The following is an 18,686-nucleotide window of genomic DNA, read 5'->3' as shown; positions in this document are numbered from 1 at the left end:
CTTGATATAAGTGCTGCTTATGATAATGTTTTGGTTTCAGTGTTACAAGATAAGCTTCTCAAGTTAGGCATTCCAGAAATGTTGAGTAACTTTGTAATAAACCTTTTATCTGAACGGTCCATTAGTCTTCTTATCGATGACAACAATAAAATTTCTCGTTTAGTGTGGAGAGGATTACCACAAGGATCTGTATTAAGTCCATTGTTATACAATATCTATACATCTGATTTAGAGGCATCGCTAAATGGTACAGTTAGTGTCTTACAGTATGCTGATGATTTATTACTTTATTCATCAAATCTTTCTCCTGAACAGGCCAGTAGATCAGTCACTAGTTCCTTAGGTTTCCTGAAGTCATGGTTAGATTCTAATGGTTTAGAACTTTCTGTTCCTAAAAGTGTTGTGGTTTTATTTACTAGAAAACTGTTTCCTCCTCCAATCAAAGTGCAATTTGATAACTACTCCATTTCAGTAAAAGTTAAAACTAAATTCCTTGGTGTCATTTTAGACAGTAAATTAACAGGTCTCCCACATTGTGAGTACATAGTTTCTAAATGTGAAAAAAATATTAATATTCTTAGGTGTGTTTCTGGTGTTTGGTGGGGTTCACATCCCTTTTGCATGAAACTAATGTACAATGCTTTAATAAGAAGTATTTTAGATTATGGGACATTTTTGCTAGAGCCAGGTTATGTCGCTGGCTTCCAAAAACTAGATCGTATTCAGTCTAAAGCCCTTAGAATCATTTGTGGTGCCATGAATTCTAGTCCTATCAATGCTATGCAAGTTGAGTGTGCAGAGCCTCCGTTACATTTACGACGCCAATATCTTTGTGATAGATTTCTTTTCCGTTGCTCCCAATTCTCTAATCATCAACTCTGGAGAATCTTGTCTAACCTCCTTCTTCAAATAACTACTTCCAACTATTGGACACACAAGAGTCCTCCTTGTTTAATCAAAAGTTTTCAAAAATTTAAATCTATTTCAGCTCCCACTGTTAGCTCTTCTACACTTCCCATTTTTCAGCATGAATATGAGTCTCTTACACTAGTTCCTCCAGTTCTCCTGAATATAGGTATTTCAAAGAATGATATAGAACAAAACCAACAATTTCTGGGTTTTATTGGCACTGATTGTCAGGATGCTAACCATATGTATACCGATGCTTCTAAGATGTCCGTCAGTGGTTGTGTTGGTATTGGAGTACTTCATATTCAATCCAATATTTACCAAAAGATAAAGTTGCCTCCCGAATCCTCTGTGTACAGTGGTGAGTGCTTTGGAATCCTGAAAGCATTAGAGTTTATCATCATTATGCATCTTAAAAAAACAATTATATTTTCGGATTCTTTAAGTTCTCTTCAAGCAATATCTAAAATTCCTTTTAAATCTAAATCCAACAACCCAATTATATATCAAATTCGTAGCCTATTGTTAAAATGTCATCTTAAAGGGTATTCCGTCTCCATTGCTTGGATTCCTGGTCATAGAGGGATTAAAGGCAATGAAAGAGTTGATGAATTAGCTCGAGATGCCATTATCTGTGGAGACATGTTTCCATTTAAAAATGTTGCTGAAGACCTATTAGCTCTACCCAAATTATTCCTACGAAAGGAGTGGACGAAACAGTGGACATCTGGTACAGGTACTGCTTCTGCGTTACACTATCGGAGCATTCAATCATCAATTCCTATCAAACCATGGTTTGCTAAAATCTCTTTGTCAAAACCGGCTACCAGTATGTTAATCCGAATGAGGTTGGGTCACGTATGTACTCCACAACACCTGAAACTGCAAAATCGTGTGGCCAGCTCCGCATGTATTTGTGGAGCTGATCCCGCTGATCTTAACCATATATTTTTTGCATGTAGCCTAAATGATTGTTCTTCATTATTAAGACAGCTGTCAGATCTAAAAGTTCCGTTTCCCACATCCATTACATCACTCCTGCATATTAATGATTCCTCTCCAGATATATTTAAAGTATTATATTCATTCCTATCACGTCATAATATAAAACTTTAATTTATACTTTACCTTTCCCTGATCCATCCAAAATTCCGTCTCATCCGTTATAATGTAATCCTTTAATTCCGTTTCCCCGTTTTACTCGTTTGGCTGAATGCGCCAGGAGCGCGATGCCATTAATAATAAAAAAAAAAAAAAAAAGTACACATGCATAAACGTCAAGCTGTGCTTCTGCTTTGGAGGTTGAGGATTTGTTTGATGCATCGGTAAAGAATTTTGGGCCTAATATCAACGGAATAAAGATTATTTTGTAGAAGCAAAAGGAATTCTAGTTCCTACAAAACAGTGACACTGTTTTCTCAGGCTACGCTTAATCTTATTTGGTTTTGGTTTTATTCAGTTAAATACTTAATTTGAGCCATTATAACACTTATTACAGCGCCCGTATCAGTTTCTTTCTGAAATTAAATAACCTGAACGTTAAGCGGCTTCTAACCACAAAACGTACGATGTCTCAAGAGCAAATATCCGAAGAGAACTCCAACTCCAACATGAGCGAAGTGCTAACAGAGAAGGCTAAAGAGAACGCGAAAGAGCGGAAGAGGCTGAAGATCCTGGCGTTCCACGGGTACCGGCAGAACGGCGCCGTGTTCCGCGCCAAGATCGGCTCGTTCCGCAAGGCCGTGGCCAAGTACGCGCAGCTCACGTTCCTGTCGGCGCCGCACCGCGTCTTGCACGAGGAGGGGGGAGGGGAAGAAGGTAACAACTCAAAACATTACACTGTTGTATGCAAAACCCAGATAAAATGAGTTGTCTTGCCCATAGCACCAATGATGTTGGTACTTGCAAGACATTATCGGATTTTTTAGGGTTCCATACCCAAAGGGTTTTACATAAAAATGTTTTTGGTGGGATAGGTACTTATTTTCTGTACTTATTTCATTTGAATAATTGAGTATTCGAGCAACTACAGTATGTGAGCAACATCGGCATACCAATTATCCGCGCGACGACTCGTCTTTACGTTTCAAAAGTTAAATAAACTCAAAATTTTGATATATTCTATCTGGTATTTTTTTATGATACATTTTTTTAATTTCTTCCTTATGATGTTGCAAATTTTCTACCCACAACTACATTATAAAATTCATCATGTCATGTCCCTATACGCAGACTCGCGGTCGTGGTGGTTCAACGCGGAAGACAACACATTCAGCGGGAAGTGCCTGGGCGGGCCGGCGCTGGGTTTCGAGGCCACGCTGCGGGTCGTGGAGCGCGCCGTAGCCGAGCACGGCCCCTTCCACGGGTTCATGGGCTTCTCGCAGGGCGCCTGCCTCGTGGGGCTGCTCGCCGCCATGCAGCAGAAGGGATGTAAGGACGCTTCTATACATAGGGTAGCAAAGTGTCTGGACGGCCCGGTTTGGGCTTTGAGACCACACTGAGGGATTGTGGAATTAAATATTGCTCTTCAATATGTGACATTAGTGATAATCATGTGGCAATACTTTGACCGCGTCAAATTCAGGACCCTAAGCATTATGGTAGGTATATTACATTGTTACGACAGATTGTTCACGCAGTGTTTTGTTTTTCAGATTTACCGTACACATTCAACTTCGCCATCTTCGCATCAGGGTTCCGATCGGGCAGTCTGGTGCACAAGGGCTTTTATGACGAGGAGATCAACCTACCCTCGCTGCATGTGTACGGCGAGGGAGACTCCATCATACCAAAGGGTAATTTTAAATTATTATTTTTCATAAGCTGAGAAGTGCGTTATTTAGACTATCTAGACACGCGGCAGCGTGTCCAGTCAAGTTCAAAGAAAAAGGAACTGGTGACGCAGCAACCGTGTGTAATATTACATGAACCATTTCGAGCTACTTTGACCCCTTCACAGCTTGAAACCTATTTAACCTACACACATGAAATTTGGCACATTTATTCAAGCCTCTTTGCCTCTTCAAGCCTATTGTTACATCAAAAAAGAATGAAAATATCGAAGAACATGAATGTAAAGTCAATGAGACATTGAGAAATGTTATAAAATGGCTGGAATTACATAATTTGCAAATTAATATTAGTAAAACCAATTACATACAATTTAACACCAAACTTGGCGAAAATGTTAGGATATATAGGTTATAGGTTATAGGTGTTCGCGGGCTAGGTTTCCGCAACTCGACGTCTTACGATGCGCCTATTTTGCGTGATGGGTTGCCGGCACTACTCCTGCCAACCCAACTCCTCCAAGAAGCCTAGCAGACCCTTGATGTTGCCGACGACTTCTGGGAGAGACCCCGGCGAACCGAGGTATTGTGCCCGGTATTCTGCCACCCCTGGACATTCGAGGATGACGTGGGCGGCTGTCTCTTCTGCCTCCATGCATGCCCTGCAAAGGGGGCTATCTGTAACACGCATGGTTAGTAAGTGTTTGTTTAGTGAGGCGTGGCCAGTTATGGCTCCAGTTAGTAGCCGGAGTTGTGGCCTCTTCAGCAGTCGCAGCCTCCGTGACAGACCTGGGTTGATCGTCGGGAGGGCTTCCTTCGCCTGTCTGCAGGTACCTAGGTTAGTCCAATACTGTTGGTGTTTTACCTTGGTGTTGTGTCGCAGCATGTTCCGGAGCCAGGCATATGGCAGAGGTAGGATTGGCTCCGGTCCTGCCACCTTCAGTTCCGAGCCTCCTCTTGCTAATATGTCGGCTGCATCGTTACCTCGCGAGTTGCTGTGTCCTTTAATCCACTGCAGAGTTACGCTATTGGTGGTACATACCTCTGATAGAGCTTTGTGGCATTCGTAGATTAGCCCTGAGGTCAAAGTATAACTTTGCAGGGCTTGTAATACCGACCGACTATCGGAGAGTATGCGGATGGGGTAGTCCAGTACTTTCCTTGAGACGATTGCGTGTGCTGCCATTATGATGCCCATACATTCTGCCTGGAAGACTGTGTTATGTGCACCAAGTGGTGTCGAGATGTGTATGTTTAGGTCCTCTGAGAATGCCCCAGCGCCAGTGCCTGACCTTGTCTTTGATCCATCCGTGAAGATTCTCAGCTCCCTTGGGTTGAGTCCTTCATGGGGTTCCTCGTGTAATTGTATTTTGTACCTTTTGTCGAAGACGAACTGCCTGGGTATCCTGTCAGTCACCGCCTCAATTAGCGGTTCCTTACCTATGGCCTCGTAGAGGATCTCGGTGTGTGGCACCCTAGGCGGTCTCCAGAGATTAGATTTTTTGAGACGTACCGCCGCAGCTAGCGCTTCCTGTTGTATAAAGAGGTGCAGCGGCGGCAGGCCCAGTAGGGCTTCCAGGGCCGCAGTTGGTGTTGTTCTCATGCAGCCCGTGGCCGCCATACAGGCCAGCCTCTGGAGTCGTTGTAGTCTAGCTTCCACTGTGGATAGTTTGGTGCGTGGCCACCATACTATCGCGCCGTAGCTTATTATTGGTCGTATGATTGCCTGGTAGAGCCATAGAATTATCCTGGGAGTTAGTCCCCAGGTTTTACCAACCATTCTACGACATTGCCAGAATGCGATTGTAGCTTTGTCAATTTTGCTGTTTAAGTGATTGCTCCAATTTAGTTTGCTGTCGAGTATTACCCCTAAATACCTTACCTCTGCAGATAGTTGGAGTTCTGTATTGAACAGTTTGGGAAGGCGGTAGTTTCCCAAATTGCGTTTGTTGGTGAACATAACCAGCTCCGTCTTGCGTGGGTTGACTGTGAGTTCGTTGTTAATGCACCAGCGCTCCACGATGGCTAGTGCAGAGCGGGTAACCTCGCACACCGTACCTGAATGATTGCCGCTCGTTAGTATCACTATGTCGTCGGCATAGCCGATCGTGTAGTAGTGATTGTTGTTTAGTGTAGTGATCAGGTCGTTCACCACTAGGTTCCATAGAAGTGGTGATAGGACTCCGCCTTGGGGGCATCCCTTTGCCACTAGTGCCTGTTGTGTCTCACCTGTCCCGAGTTTGATGACTCTCTGGCTCAACATGTTGTTTATCCATTTGGTCATAACTGCATTCGCACCGTGCCTTACCAGTGCTGCTGTTATGCTGCTGAACCTGGTCCTGTCGAAAGCTCCCTCTATATCAATAAAGGTTCCTAAGCACATGGACCTGCTTTTGATCGCCACCTCGATTTTGCTTACCACTGCATGAAGTGCCGACTCTGTAGATTTGCCAGGGCTGTAGGCATGTTGGTTGGGATGTAGGGGCACATTACTTAGCACCCTCTCCCTCAGATACCTGTCGCACAACCTCTCCAAGGTTTTCAGCATGAAGGAGGTCAGGCTGATGGGCCTAAACGATTTAGGATCCGAGTAGTCGCCTTTACCTGGTTTCGGTATGAAGATCACTTTGACCTCTCTCCATCTTTTCGGCACATATCTGTGAGCCAGGCAGGCGCGCAGAACGATGGTCAGCTTCAGGGTGAGATGCTTCCCGCCCCATTTGAGTAGCGCAGGGAAGATCCCGTCCGTTCCTGAAGACTTGAAGGAGTCAAAGCTGTTTATGGCCCACTGCGTGCGCTGTAGGCTGATTACCTCGTGTGTCTGTAGCCACTCGTCCTCTGTCGGAGTAGTCTCCTCTTCCCCCAGACTCACTGGGTGCGATATAGCGCAGTCCGGGAAGTGTGTTTGCACCAGGACCCGCTCTGCTTCCTCCGGTGAGTTGGTGAGAGAGTTGTCTGGCTTACGCAGGGATCCTAAGGTAATAGTCGAGTTGGTGGAGAGGACCTTCCTTACCCTGTTAGCTTGCATGGTGGTCTCAATGTTAGGATCAATATACATTACGAAAATGAGACAATTCAAGAAATGGAAAGTGTAAGTTTTTTAGGGATAGTTTTAGATAAACATTTGGATTGGCAAGCACAAATAGGAAAGATCCGTTCTAAACTAAATAGATTTGTTTATGTACTACGTAAGTTAAGACGCTCATCAGGTTTACATACAGCATTAGCCGCGTATCATGGATATATTAGTTCAGTGTTAAGATATGGGCTCATTTTGTGGGGAAATTGCACAGACTTTAATATTCCATTCGTAGCACAGAAAAAATGTATACGTGCTATTTGTAATTTAGCCCCCTACAAGACATGCAAACCATCGTTCAAAAAACTTAGGATTTTACCGCTACCATGCTTATACATTTTGGAAATCTGCATGTTTGTAACGAGGCATATGTATTTATTTACTACAGCTGAAAGCGCCTCTACTAGAAATCAACGGGATCCTGGAAGGCTGGTTCATGACTGTGTTCCCAGGACAGCATTATACACTAATCACTGTTTTGTTATGTGCATGAAACTTTTTAACAAACTACCTAAAACTATAAGAGAACTACCTGTACATAGATTTAGAAATAAATTGATGAAGCTATTGACTGATAAAAGCTATTACAATGTAAAAGATTTCCTTTGTCAAGATATACAGCCAGATTTGTAGTAGTTTCTAGTTTTAAGATTTTTGCATGCTAGTACAACCTGTATAGTACAAATAGCAGAATAAGCAACCAATTGTCACTTACCACCTAAGACACTATTGTACCTACTTATTCTTTGCAAATAAATACTTACTTACTTACTTACTTACTCTTAGCTTGTCTAAAATACAAACGTAGCTCAAACAGTTATTCAAAACTTGTGACTGACTGACTTATTGACTTATAAATCAAAAACCTAACCCACTTCCAGATGACCTAGAAACTTGAAATTTGGCATCAAAGTAGACTATTAGGCTAAATTTACTTACAAAGAAAAAAAATGAAAATTCTTGGCAATTGACCACGCGTTAGCGAAGGTCTCCTTTTTAGCTTGGACAAATCTGCTTTCATGATGAATACTGTAGTAATTTCTGTACACAAAGTAATGATATCCCAACAAAAACATAAATGTGAAATGAGAGCCAAGTCTTTAAGAATCTATGTATATGGGTGCCAAGTTCTGTGCTGTGTAGAAAATCCTGAAATTATAAAGGATTTGTCTTGGCTAGAGTTTTTACGTACCTATAGGCTATATTATTTGTCTATATTACTTTTCTAAAATTTGGTTTGTTGGTAAATTACAAGGGCCTTTGATATTAGCGTCAAAAATACTGAGCCGAATTTTATGAATGAGCCTGAGGTACCAATCAATTCCTTCGTTTTTATGATGGGGACATATGGTCTACGCAATAAGAGCGAAAAACACGTTGTCGCGTCGTAAGGCGTGTAAGGTATTTTTGAACCGACTTACCGAGTAGGTTTTTAGTCCGGCTTGTAATGCACATTACATTTAACGGTTTAAATACCTACTTTATCCATTCTATTGGAATGTAACACTAACTTATATTGTAACTTGTTCCAGAAATGTCTGAATCCCTAATAAGTCTGTTCACGAAGGCGGTAGTGGCGGAGCACTCGGGCGGGCACTACGTCGCGTGCTCGGGCTCCATCAAGGACGCCTACCAGGACTTCCTGCACGACCGCAGCCAGGACCTGCTGGAGGAGGAACCGGATATCATACAGCCAAAGGAGGATGAAGATATGGGATAAGACCTATTCTTAAATAGTTATATTACAGTTTATTTTTAATAAATGTGTGAAGCGATGTTTGTATTTAATTTTGTAATGAAATGACTTCCTATATAGGGGCATGGCACATTACGTCCGATTCGCACAACTCTCCGAAGTTTGAGCGAGACAACGCTATTATTATAGCGACAGCCCGCTCGCATGCGAAGCGTATTGGTTGTAATGGTTGTATGGCCAATATGGAAGTCTAGACCAATACAGAATAAGTGTATATGAATTTTGAATGTTGTTGGTTTTGCGCAAGAAAAACAAGATACAGGCTCCGAGTGCAAGTAATCGCGAACACTGGTGCATTAAGCTTAATGAATTAATATACTTTAAACTTGAGCATTGGAGACTGCTCACGCAAGTATCATTACTGTTACGGCTTTATTTGCGCGAGCTAGTCTGGCAAAAAAAGTAGAAATTTAAAAGTGGCAACACTGTAGTGTCGTCCCTTTCAAATCAATCTAAGATAAACGGGACGACACTACAGTGTTGCCACTTTTTATTTCTACCTTTTTTTGCCAGATTGTACGTGCACAGTGTAACTATAATTGGTCAAACCAAATTGTCAGTAAATAAGAACAAAAAAAAACTATACTCATCTTTTCTTTTGGGTGCTAGTACTAGTGTAAGACAAAGATAGTACGATTCTCTCTGTCTATGTTTGAAATGGTCACAACAGTCCTTTGACAAACTATATAAACTTTGCTGGCTGACAAAAACGTTTCACGGTCTTGCTACTCTTGCTTAATAGAAAAATCATGCTTTTGAAACGTCAATGTCAAAGTAAAGTTTTTGAGGTTATGTTTTGATTCGTGTTAGGTAAACTAACTTTTATTAATAAAAATAATTATTTACGTGCATAGAATGTAGCTGAAGGAGTGTTTTATGCTAAAGAGAAGTTACAAATGCGGTTAAGAAAAATGTGGCCGCGGTATTTGTTATGGTTCGCTCAGGAACACGTCGATTTTCGGCATGCTGTAAGTTATTTTACCTTTGCTTAAAAACTTTAATTTTTTGCCGCTCTGAGTTAATACTTTTGCAATATATTACAGGAAATGCAAAGTTTGCTGTCCATGTTCAATATTCCGATCAGATATGTCGAAAAACCATGTGAAGTAAAACCTTACTGGGTGGTAGAAGTGCCTTCGGAAGAGTGCGTCAGGAAACTTGCGTCGCGATCTGTGCTGCTTAAAAACTGTATAGAATTATGGTCGAGGGCCAAAACCGAGGCACAGCTGCATCAAAACTTGAAGCGAGCCACGCAGAACAGCACAGACCAGTGGATTACTTCAGAGGGTTCAGAGAATGGAGTCAGTGATCGCGATGTTTGCCCCAGCGGCTTGATAGACGCTTGTCGGCCGGTGGACAAGTCTTTCAAAGTGGAAGTTGAGACCTTTTGCAAGCATTTTAGTATGAAGGAGAAAGTTAAGAAAATTGAGGTTTGTTTATTGTACAAAAATACTTTTATTAAATCACTTGATTACCACAAGTATCAGAATATTGGTTAACAAAATTTAACTTGCAGATAATTTTTATAATCGCAGACATGATATGAATTGTGCCACAGTGCAGATATACAACAACAACATTGTACCTTAAGAGTCCCCGGCAAGCTTGGCCGAATTTCACCTTCCCATACAAATGGAGTTTCATTCTCATTTTAAAACTATGTGTTGGATTGGAATGAAACTTTGCACATACATACGAAAAATTAATGGCCAATGTGCTTAAAAGCGATGTGTTCTACCCAAACTACAATGTATTACCCTAATTGATTGATACTTCATGCATATAAAATCTATTGAAACTATTGTAATTTAATAGAATCTGTTTCAGAAATTTGATTACTTAGCATTTGATGGCCCAGTGAAGCTGAAGAACCCAGACATAGTGCTGAGTTACATAGAGTTCTATGGGCTGGACCCCAACAGTGTGCCCGAGGAGCCAGAAGACTTGTTCTTTGGGAGATGGGTGAGATATACACATATGTACATGGCCACATATCTATGTACAGTCAGCAACCATAGTACCAAATGAAAAAACTGGCCAAGTGCCAGTCGGACTCGCCCACCACTCTCGGTCTGTACTTTTTAGTATTTGTTGTTATAACGGAAACAGAAATACATCATCTGTGAAAATTTCAACTGTCTAGCTATCATGGTTTGTGAGATACAGCCTGGTGACAGACAGACGGACAGCGGAGTCTTAGTAATAGGGTTTCGTTTTTACCCTTTGGATACGGAACCCTAACAATGCACCAAAAGTATCTGCCACTATTCAATAGTTTTAGAAATAGAGAGATATGTAAATCTACAGTTTGCTCACAAAAGTGTATTAGACCCTTACATATAGAGACATCTGTTTTATTATAGCTATTAAAGAATGAGAGAGAAGAAATACTTTTGACATTGATGCTGATTATATGTGCCATTTTGAAAGGTCATCACATGCTGCAGGTGGCCAAGGAAATGATTTCTGTATCTTTAACTGTGTCCTGCCTTGCCTGATGCCTGATGTTTGAACACATCTAACACCTAACCCTTTGAACACCGTGCCTATCGCTTGCTACGCGTCATCCTGAATCTTGTCAGAGTTCACAAGGTTGATATTGGGCGCCCGTCAGTTTACGTCTTAGGTTTAAGAGTCTGTGGTAATAGTGCGGTTTAAGATTATCATCATATTTATTGATTCACCTTTACTTTTTTTCCAAGGTAGCAGATGGGCAGCGTGACCTGATCCAGCAGCACTCTTTAAAGAAGCGCACATTCATCGGCAACACCAGCATGGATCCTGCGCTAGCGTTGCTAGCTGCCAACCAGGCACAAGTACGAGATGGAGATATAGTGCTGGACCCTTTTGTCGGTTCTGGCTCTCTGCTGGTTGCTGCAGCTCATTTTGGAGGTACTATTTTATTTTATTTTGATAGGTACAATAACATAATGCAGGCAAACAACATCGTAAAATATTTCTTACATAAGCAACTTACACATTACTTACATTACGATTACAATTGTACACAACATTATCGTGGAATAATTATTAAGCTAAATACTAATTTTGACTATAAAATCTTATTATTAAGCTAAATACTAATTTTAACTATAAAATCTTATTATTAAGCTAAATACTAATTTTGATTATAAAATCTTCTGTTATTAAAGTTCATAGTAAAAACACAATAAATTGTTAGCACGATAAGATAATAAGTATTTACTTACAAATTTTGAGACAGCAAAACATTTTTGAACTTAGGTAAAGAAAAACTCAAAATATCTATACACACATAGTCTAATATACTGTAAAAATACTCGCTTCATTATTTACAAATCAGGTTTCACAAATTCCCTGTGGGGAAGTTGTATTGGGTACAGCCGTACAGCTTCTCAAAGCATCAATGGATCGGCAATTGAGGCTTTATGATCCATCCCTCTAATCACTTCACGCCCAGTAGGAAGTGCTTAACGAATTAAAAAAAAAATAGTTTATTTAGAACACAAACAGTCACATATACAAATGGATTTGAAGTACAAATTTGTACCAGGATTGGGATTTATATGCCTTCATGTTCTCCCATCCCATTAGCCCATGCAGTGGCATTGTACCTATAGTGGTTTGCTAAACGATGAGGTAAACGTTGCAGCGTATGTGCACGGAACTGACATCGACTACCTCATGCTGCACGCGCGGACGAGGCCCACGCGCGTCGGGGAAAAGGTATTTGTGGCAACCACCTAAAACATTTTCGTTATTATTGTAATTCACAGTATTTCATTGCCAATATTCATCATATATTTGTATAAAATGACTAGTAAAATATGCAATCTACAAACTAACCTATATTGTTTACTCTATACAAGCTCATACAAAAACACAAAGGTGATATATTATTGGCCGGTACTGTATGGCCATTTGGCGGCAGAATATGTACGCCAATAAAAAAAATGTTTATGACCTTTATCTTGGCATTAGAAATAAGGATCTCCAGTCCTATCAAAATTTAGGGGTCGGACCTCCTTTTCGGGAGGTATGTGCAATTTTTAAGTATGAGTATGGTGTCATTTGATTCAGCGCAAAGAAATACACGAAAATGACACCTCATTTGCCTAGCTTGTAAAATGTGCATATTTTAAAATGAACCCCCTGCACATCCCCCATGCCAAAAGGGGTCGGACCCCTAAATTTTGATAGGACTCGGCAGATACTTATTGCTAGTTCCAAGATAAAGATAAAAAACAAAGTATAGATGTATACATATTTTGTCGCCCAAATATGCTATTTTTCGTGTACTACCTATGTAATCTATGTATTTTCAGTGTATAGTTGTTGTCAAGTAGGTAGTTAATTTTACTTACCTATTTGGTCATAGGTCTTGATTGCAGGCATGCTAAAAAAAACTGCCTATAAAAGTTGTATAGCTACTATGTTCAGCAGTAGACGATTTCATAATACGGCCTTATAATCTGGGGTTTGGGGAAAAGTTCTAATAAGAGCAAGCAGTAGGAATACCTAGTAGGATGCATGTCTGCCGATTTTTGTAGCTATCCTCTGAACTGGATGAGGGCTGGAAAACAAAGCAATGATTTTTCCACCAGGTCCGTAAGAAAGAAGAGAGCATCCGCGCGAATATGCAGCAGTACGGCATCGGCGCCCGGTTTCTGGACGTGGTGGTGAGCGACTCCTCGCGCCCGCTGTGGCATCCCGGGTGGAGTGTCGACGCTGTCATCAGCGACCGTAAGTACTTAAAAACTCAGCATCAGCCAAAAAACTGACTCAAAATTAACACTAATAAAACTAAAACACTTATTGCTTCAAAATCTCACCCGGTTAAGGAACAAATTGACATCAGAGGGACACACATAGAACAAGTAAACAAATTTAGATATTTAGGCAGCTTAATTACACAAGACTCCAGATGTACAGGGGAAATAGTATCAAAGATAGCAATGGCGAAAACAGCTTTCAACGCCAAAAAACATTTGCTTAAGGCTAGGATCTCTAAGAGTACAAAAAAACGCCTAATTAAGATATACATCTGGAGCATCGCTTTGTATGGGTGTGAGACGTGGACAATGCGGCAGAAAGATAGGAAGCGATTAGAGGCTTTTGAGATGTGGTTGTGGAGAAGAATGGAGAGAATAAGTTGGACGGAGAAAAAAACGAACGAGGAAGTGCTTCGAATTGTGGGAGAGAAGAGAAACCTGCTGAGAACTATAGAAAATAGACGAGGCAGAATGATAGGTCACTTGATAAGACACGACACTTTCTTTAACACTATATTAGAAGGCAAGATAGAAGCGAGAAGAGGCCGCGGAAAACCACGAGCAAGCTACACACAACAACTGAAAGCGAAAGCAAATGTCGTGTCTTACAGAGACCTAAAGAACCTGGCCAAGGACCGAGAAAACTGGCGCATACTCCACCGACAAGAGCCATGCTCTTAAATTATGAATGAATGAAGCCAAAAAAACATCGTAAAGAAACCGCGGACCAAATCCCAATAGAATCTAGTTTTACTCGGTTCCGAGTCGCCCAATGTTTTATGGTACTCATTATATATTTCCTTCTTTCAGCCCCATACGGAATCCGTGAGCCAACCGAACGCGTGGGCATAGAGAAGGACAACTACACTCTATCCGAGAAGCATTTAGCGCAGCATGTGCCCGCTAAAGTAGAGTACGCGCTGACACAACTGTACCGCGACCTGCTGGGCTCGGCCGCGCGGCTGCTGGCGCCCGGGCGCCGCCTCGTCGTCTGGTACCCGCTGCTCAGGTAATCCTAAACTAAAGTAGAGTACGCGCTGACACAACTGTACCGCGACCTGCTGGCGCCCGGGCGTCGCCTGGTACCCGCTGCTCAGGTAATCCTAAACTAAAGTAGAGTACGCGCTGACACAACTGTACCGCGACCTGCTGGCGCCCGGGCGTCGCCTGGTACCCGCTGCTCAGGTAATCCTAAACTAAAGTAGAGTACGCGCTGACACAACTGTACCGCGACCTGCTGGGCTCGGCCGCGCGGCTGCTGGCGCCCGGGCGCCGCCTCGTCGTCTGGTACCCGCTGCTCAGGTAATCCTAAACTAAAGTAGAGTACGCGCTGACACAACTGTACCGCGACCTGCTGGCGCCCGGGCGTCGCCTGGTACCCGCTGCTCAGGTAATCCTAAACTAAAGTAGAGTACGCGCTGACACAACTGTACCGCGACCTGCTGGCGCCCGGGCGTCGCCTGGTACCCGCTGCTCAGGTAATCCTAAACTAAAGTAGAGTACGCGTTGACACAACTGTACCGCGACCTGCTGGGCTCGGCCGCGCGGCTGCTGGCGCCCGGGCGCCGCCTCGTCGTCTGGTACCCGCTGCTCAGGTAATCCTAAACTAAAGTAGAGTACGCGCTGACACAACTGTACCGCGACCTGCTGGCGCCCGGGCGTCGCCTGGTACCCGCTGCTCAGGTAATCCTAAACTAAAGTAGAGTACGCGCTGACACAACTGTACCGCGACCTGCTGGCGCCCGGGCGTCGCCTGGTACCCGCTGCTCAGGTAATCCTAAACTAAAGTAGAGTACGCGCTGACACAACTGTACCGCGACCTGCTGGCGCCCGGGCGTCGCCTGGTACCCGCTGCTCAGGTAATCCTAAACTAAAGTAGAGTACGCGCTGACACAACTGTACCGCGACCTGCTGGCGCCCGGGCGTCGCCTGGTACCCGCTGCTCAGGTAATCCTAAACTAAAGTAGAGTACGCGCTGACACAACTGTACCGCGACCTGCTGGCGCCCGGGCGCCGCCTCGTCGTCTGATACCCGCTGCTCAGGTAATCCTAAACTAAAGTAGAGTACGCGCTGACACAACTGTACCGCGACCTGCTGGCGCCCGGGCGTCGCCTGGTACCCGCTGCTCAGGTAATCCTAAACTAAAGTAGAGTACTCGCTGACACAACTGTACCGCGACCTGCTGGCGCCCGGGCGCCGCCTCGTCGTCTGATACCCGCTGCTCAGGTAATCCTAAACTAAAGTAGAGTACGCGCTGACACAACTGTACCGTGACCTGCTGGCGCCCGGGCGCCGCCTCGTCGTCTGGTACCCGCTGCTCAGGTAATCCTAAAGTAGAGTACGCGCTGACACAACTGTACCGCGACCTGCTGAGCTAGGGACATGTTTCTTAGAGCTCGTTCCCACTATGTCGGATGTCGGGACGATTTTTAATCGGGTGTCGTAGCGGCAGAACATTTTATATGAAGCTATTCACACACGAACGACAACGATTTTGTGTCGGATCCGACATAAAATATCGTGTGATTTGTCAGCCCTCTGTCCGGAAAAAAATCGTGTCGGCGGCGCTGTTCACATAATGTCGGATGTCGGACCGACCACCCCCTGTGCCTCCCGCGCGTCAAATGAGAACCTCAAATGGCACCAGCTGCGGTCGTGGCCGACAGCCGACTAGTGTGAACAGAGGCACCGACACCCGATTAAAAGTCGTCCCGACATCCGACATAGTGGAAACGAGCTCTATGGTTACTTTACGATTTCAGAGCGGAATACAGCCCCGACCAGCTTCCATCCCACCCGTGCCTCGGGCTGGTAGCCAACTCCGAGCAAGTCCTATCTCGGCTCACCGCCAGAAGGATGCTCACTTATGAGAAGATACGGGAGCCCGACGGGGACGTCGCGGCGGACGGAGGGGTCCACAACTTCAGGTGAGCCTTGTGTGGGGGGTTTAAGGTCGGTATTACCATGGCAGGAGGCCTACAACTCCGAGCAAGCCCACAGTTCCATAAGTCTCGTAAAATACGAGTAGGTATTTAGTACCCAGGGACCGGCCCGCTATCCCTTATCGGGGTTTTATAAGGGTATTGCATAAGGCTTAACTCACCATACCCTTTGCCAGACGAAACCCTTTGTTTTGGTTTTAAAAACTCTTATATAAAGCTACCACATTTGAGTAATCGGTAGCCCAAATACCCTTACAAAACCCTTATCATCCGCTCACCAACACCTTACATATTGCTTATAAGGGTTAGCCTTATAAAGGGCTTCCCTTTTAGCATATAAGCGTGCTAATAAGTCGTCTACCTTGTTCATAAAGCACACATTACTCGAATCCGAGCGATCGTCAGCGGCGACGGTGGCGTTCTTTGTCTAGGCACGTATTTTCTTTCCTTTTCATACACTACCGTAGATATATACTAATCCTGTCTCTTTCACGCAAAGGGAAACCTTTATAAAAAGCGCTAAAAGATAAGGGTAACCCTTATTAAGAGCTAGCCTTATTTTTGGTTAGCTTTTCGGTAAGGGTTAGTCAAAGGTAAGGGTATGAATAGGCTTGCAGTTCAAAAGGGAAAGTCTTTCAATGTGTTAGCCGTGTTTAAGTGTCACCCATTGAAAGGGTTTTATCGCGGAAAGGGTTGTCCGGTCCCTGTTAGTACCTACTCGTATTTTACGAGACTTATGGAACTGTAGAACTGTATCACTTTGTAATATTAAAAATAAAAAATAAATACTATATGAAATTGTTTTCAAAATTGCTTTCTTGGGGTTAGATATGAGGGTATCACGTATCATTTGTGTCAAAAAACAGCCATATCGTATCTGGGGAGCCCAAACTTGGTATGTTTTTTTTGTTTTATTTATATAAAAAAATGGCTGAAATGTAATGATGTGTCACCTCAAAAAGCCCTTTCATATGATACCACACATAGGTTTCGGAAAAAATCCCATACAAAAAAAAAAATTCAGCACTCCCCTCCCCTCCTAAGGGATTTTTTTAGGAACTGCGGGTCAAAAATGTTGTTTTGACCTCTAAACTGTACATCGATTTGAGGTTTTTTTTTCGTACACCTTACACTATTTCAAAACTTTGTTGTTTAGACACTCGATTTAAAACTGCCTTTTTTTTAAGACTATTGTCTATCAGTCCAGCTGTCTGTAATAATTATAAATTTTTGAAGGTATCTCATATACCAATCTCATGTTTTCTTCAGGGAAAAATACTTCAATTCCGGAGAGGAAACGCGTCGCGCCAGGAAGGAACGCAGGGCGGAGGAGCTGGCCGCCTACTTGAGGCAGAAAGCAAATCAGAATGCGGACGTCACTTAATCACTTTATTGTTTAATATACCGTTACATATATTTATGTTGCAACTTATTTTCTACCAACAGTCCAGGAAACCGATGGAATTTACAAGTTTTAGTGTCTTATTAAAAAAGTCCCGATTCCTGTTTCACTGATTTGGTTTGTACAGTCGCCGTCAGATATATCGGAGCAGCCAAGGTGCTCAAAAATATCTGAACACGCACTCTAACCCCTTCACAATAGAGCCGTGTTCAGATATTTTGAGCGCCTCGGCCGCTCCGATATATCTGATGGCGACTGTACACCAGTCAAATCTTACAAAAAAAAAACTGAAAAAGTTCGAAATTTTTGCAGTTTTTCGCAAATTACGCACGGAGCACAACTTTTTTTTTCTTGCAAAATATAGTTTCACATTCCTCCAAGGTCTCCAAATAACATACAAAAAATACAGAACTACATCACGCATTGTTTTTTTATTGTAAGATTTGACCGATGTATTGTTCAATTCTGATAATGAAAATCTGGCAGTAATGATGCGAGTCCATCGATTTCTAGGCTTTTCTTATAATTTTTTTTGTTATATTTACTTTATACCCGAATTCGCATACAAATTGCGACATTCAATTAATTTATATGTATAATTAGCTAATACGGTATCAGGACTTGTAGCATATGCCCAGATTTTATACCGTCGCTGATTGTGATTACAATTAGTTTCAAATTTTTTTGAGATACGATGTGTTCTCATCTGTCCCCGTCTCGATTACGTAGGGTGGGGACAGATGGTTACATTTCTATGTCCCCGGGGAAACATGGATAGGGATTTATTCCCGCCTGTCCCCGCCTCGGTTACGTCGGACGGGGACAAGTTGAAATACATCTGACAAAGTTCGATCTTGCAAGCACATTAGTCAATTCTAGTAAAACATGAGACTATGTCAATCCGCTCGCATCGTACAAAGTAAACATCGACTGTGCAAAGATAAGTCCGAGTCCGCGCCAATTCCGTGCATTCGGAGGTCGAGGAAGTGGGGGGAGGGGGGGGGGGGGAGCGCCGCCGCCGCACCCGTACGTACAAAATGACACCACTCGGTCACGA

General features: G+C 43.0%; 2 protein-coding genes across 2 annotated transcripts; both read left to right on the top strand.

Moving 5' to 3' along the window:
* The first annotated feature begins 2,198 nt into the window (after nucleotides 1-2,198).
* LOC134749732 (esterase CG5412) lies at nucleotides 2,199-8,565 on the top strand. Its single transcript, XM_063684756.1, has 4 exons — nucleotides 2,199-2,727; nucleotides 3,142-3,339; nucleotides 3,564-3,704; nucleotides 8,310-8,565. Exons 1-4 carry the CDS (start codon nucleotides 2,478-2,480, stop codon nucleotides 8,495-8,497), a joined length of 777 nt encoding a protein of 258 aa, XP_063540826.1. The 5' UTR covers nucleotides 2,199-2,477; the 3' UTR covers nucleotides 8,498-8,565.
* Nucleotides 8,566-9,317: 752 nt separating this feature from the next.
* On the top strand, nucleotides 9,318-17,637 carry LOC134749681 (tRNA (guanine(10)-N2)-methyltransferase homolog). The gene is made up of 9 exons (XM_063684703.1): nucleotides 9,318-9,501; nucleotides 9,577-9,963; nucleotides 10,361-10,495; nucleotides 11,236-11,425; nucleotides 12,165-12,238; nucleotides 13,117-13,255; nucleotides 14,095-14,293; nucleotides 16,048-16,212; nucleotides 17,497-17,637. The coding sequence occupies exons 1-9, from the start codon at nucleotides 9,430-9,432 to the stop codon at nucleotides 17,609-17,611; spliced, it is 1,476 nt and encodes a 491-aa protein (XP_063540773.1). The 5' UTR covers nucleotides 9,318-9,429; the 3' UTR covers nucleotides 17,612-17,637.
* Nucleotides 17,638-18,686: the final 1,049 nt, after the last annotated feature.

The sequence above is a fragment of the Cydia strobilella genome, chromosome 2 (assembly GCF_947568885.1).
Source record: "Cydia strobilella chromosome 2, ilCydStro3.1, whole genome shotgun sequence".
Classification (NCBI taxonomy): Eukaryota; Metazoa; Arthropoda; class Insecta; order Lepidoptera; family Tortricidae; genus Cydia; species Cydia strobilella.
This window is presented reverse-complemented; position numbering and strand designations above follow the sequence as displayed.

What these genes read in the sequence shown, in the direction of transcription:
- LOC134749681 (XM_063684703.1), top strand. Translation starts at nt 9,430, where the DNA reads ATGCGGTTAAGAAAAATGTGGCCGCGGTATTTGTTATGGTTCGCTCAG. An exon ending in TGCTGCAGCTCATTTTGGAG is followed by an intron (nt 11,426 to 12,164) that starts GTACTATTTTAT and finishes TAAACGTTGCAG; the next exon opens with CGTATGTGCACGGAACTGAC. An exon ending in GTCTGGTACCCGCTGCTCAG is followed by an intron (nt 14,294 to 16,047) that starts GTAATCCTAAAC and finishes TTACGATTTCAG; the next exon opens with AGCGGAATACAGCCCCGACC.
- LOC134749732 (XM_063684756.1), top strand. Translation starts at nt 2,478, where the DNA reads ATGTCTCAAGAGCAAATATCCGAAGAGAACTCCAACTCCAACATGAGC. An exon ending in CGCCATGCAGCAGAAGGGAT is followed by an intron (nt 3,340 to 3,563) that starts GTAAGGACGCTT and finishes TTTGTTTTTCAG; the next exon opens with ATTTACCGTACACATTCAAC. An exon ending in AGACTCCATCATACCAAAGG is followed by an intron (nt 3,705 to 8,309) that starts GTAATTTTAAAT and finishes AACTTGTTCCAG; the next exon opens with AAATGTCTGAATCCCTAATA.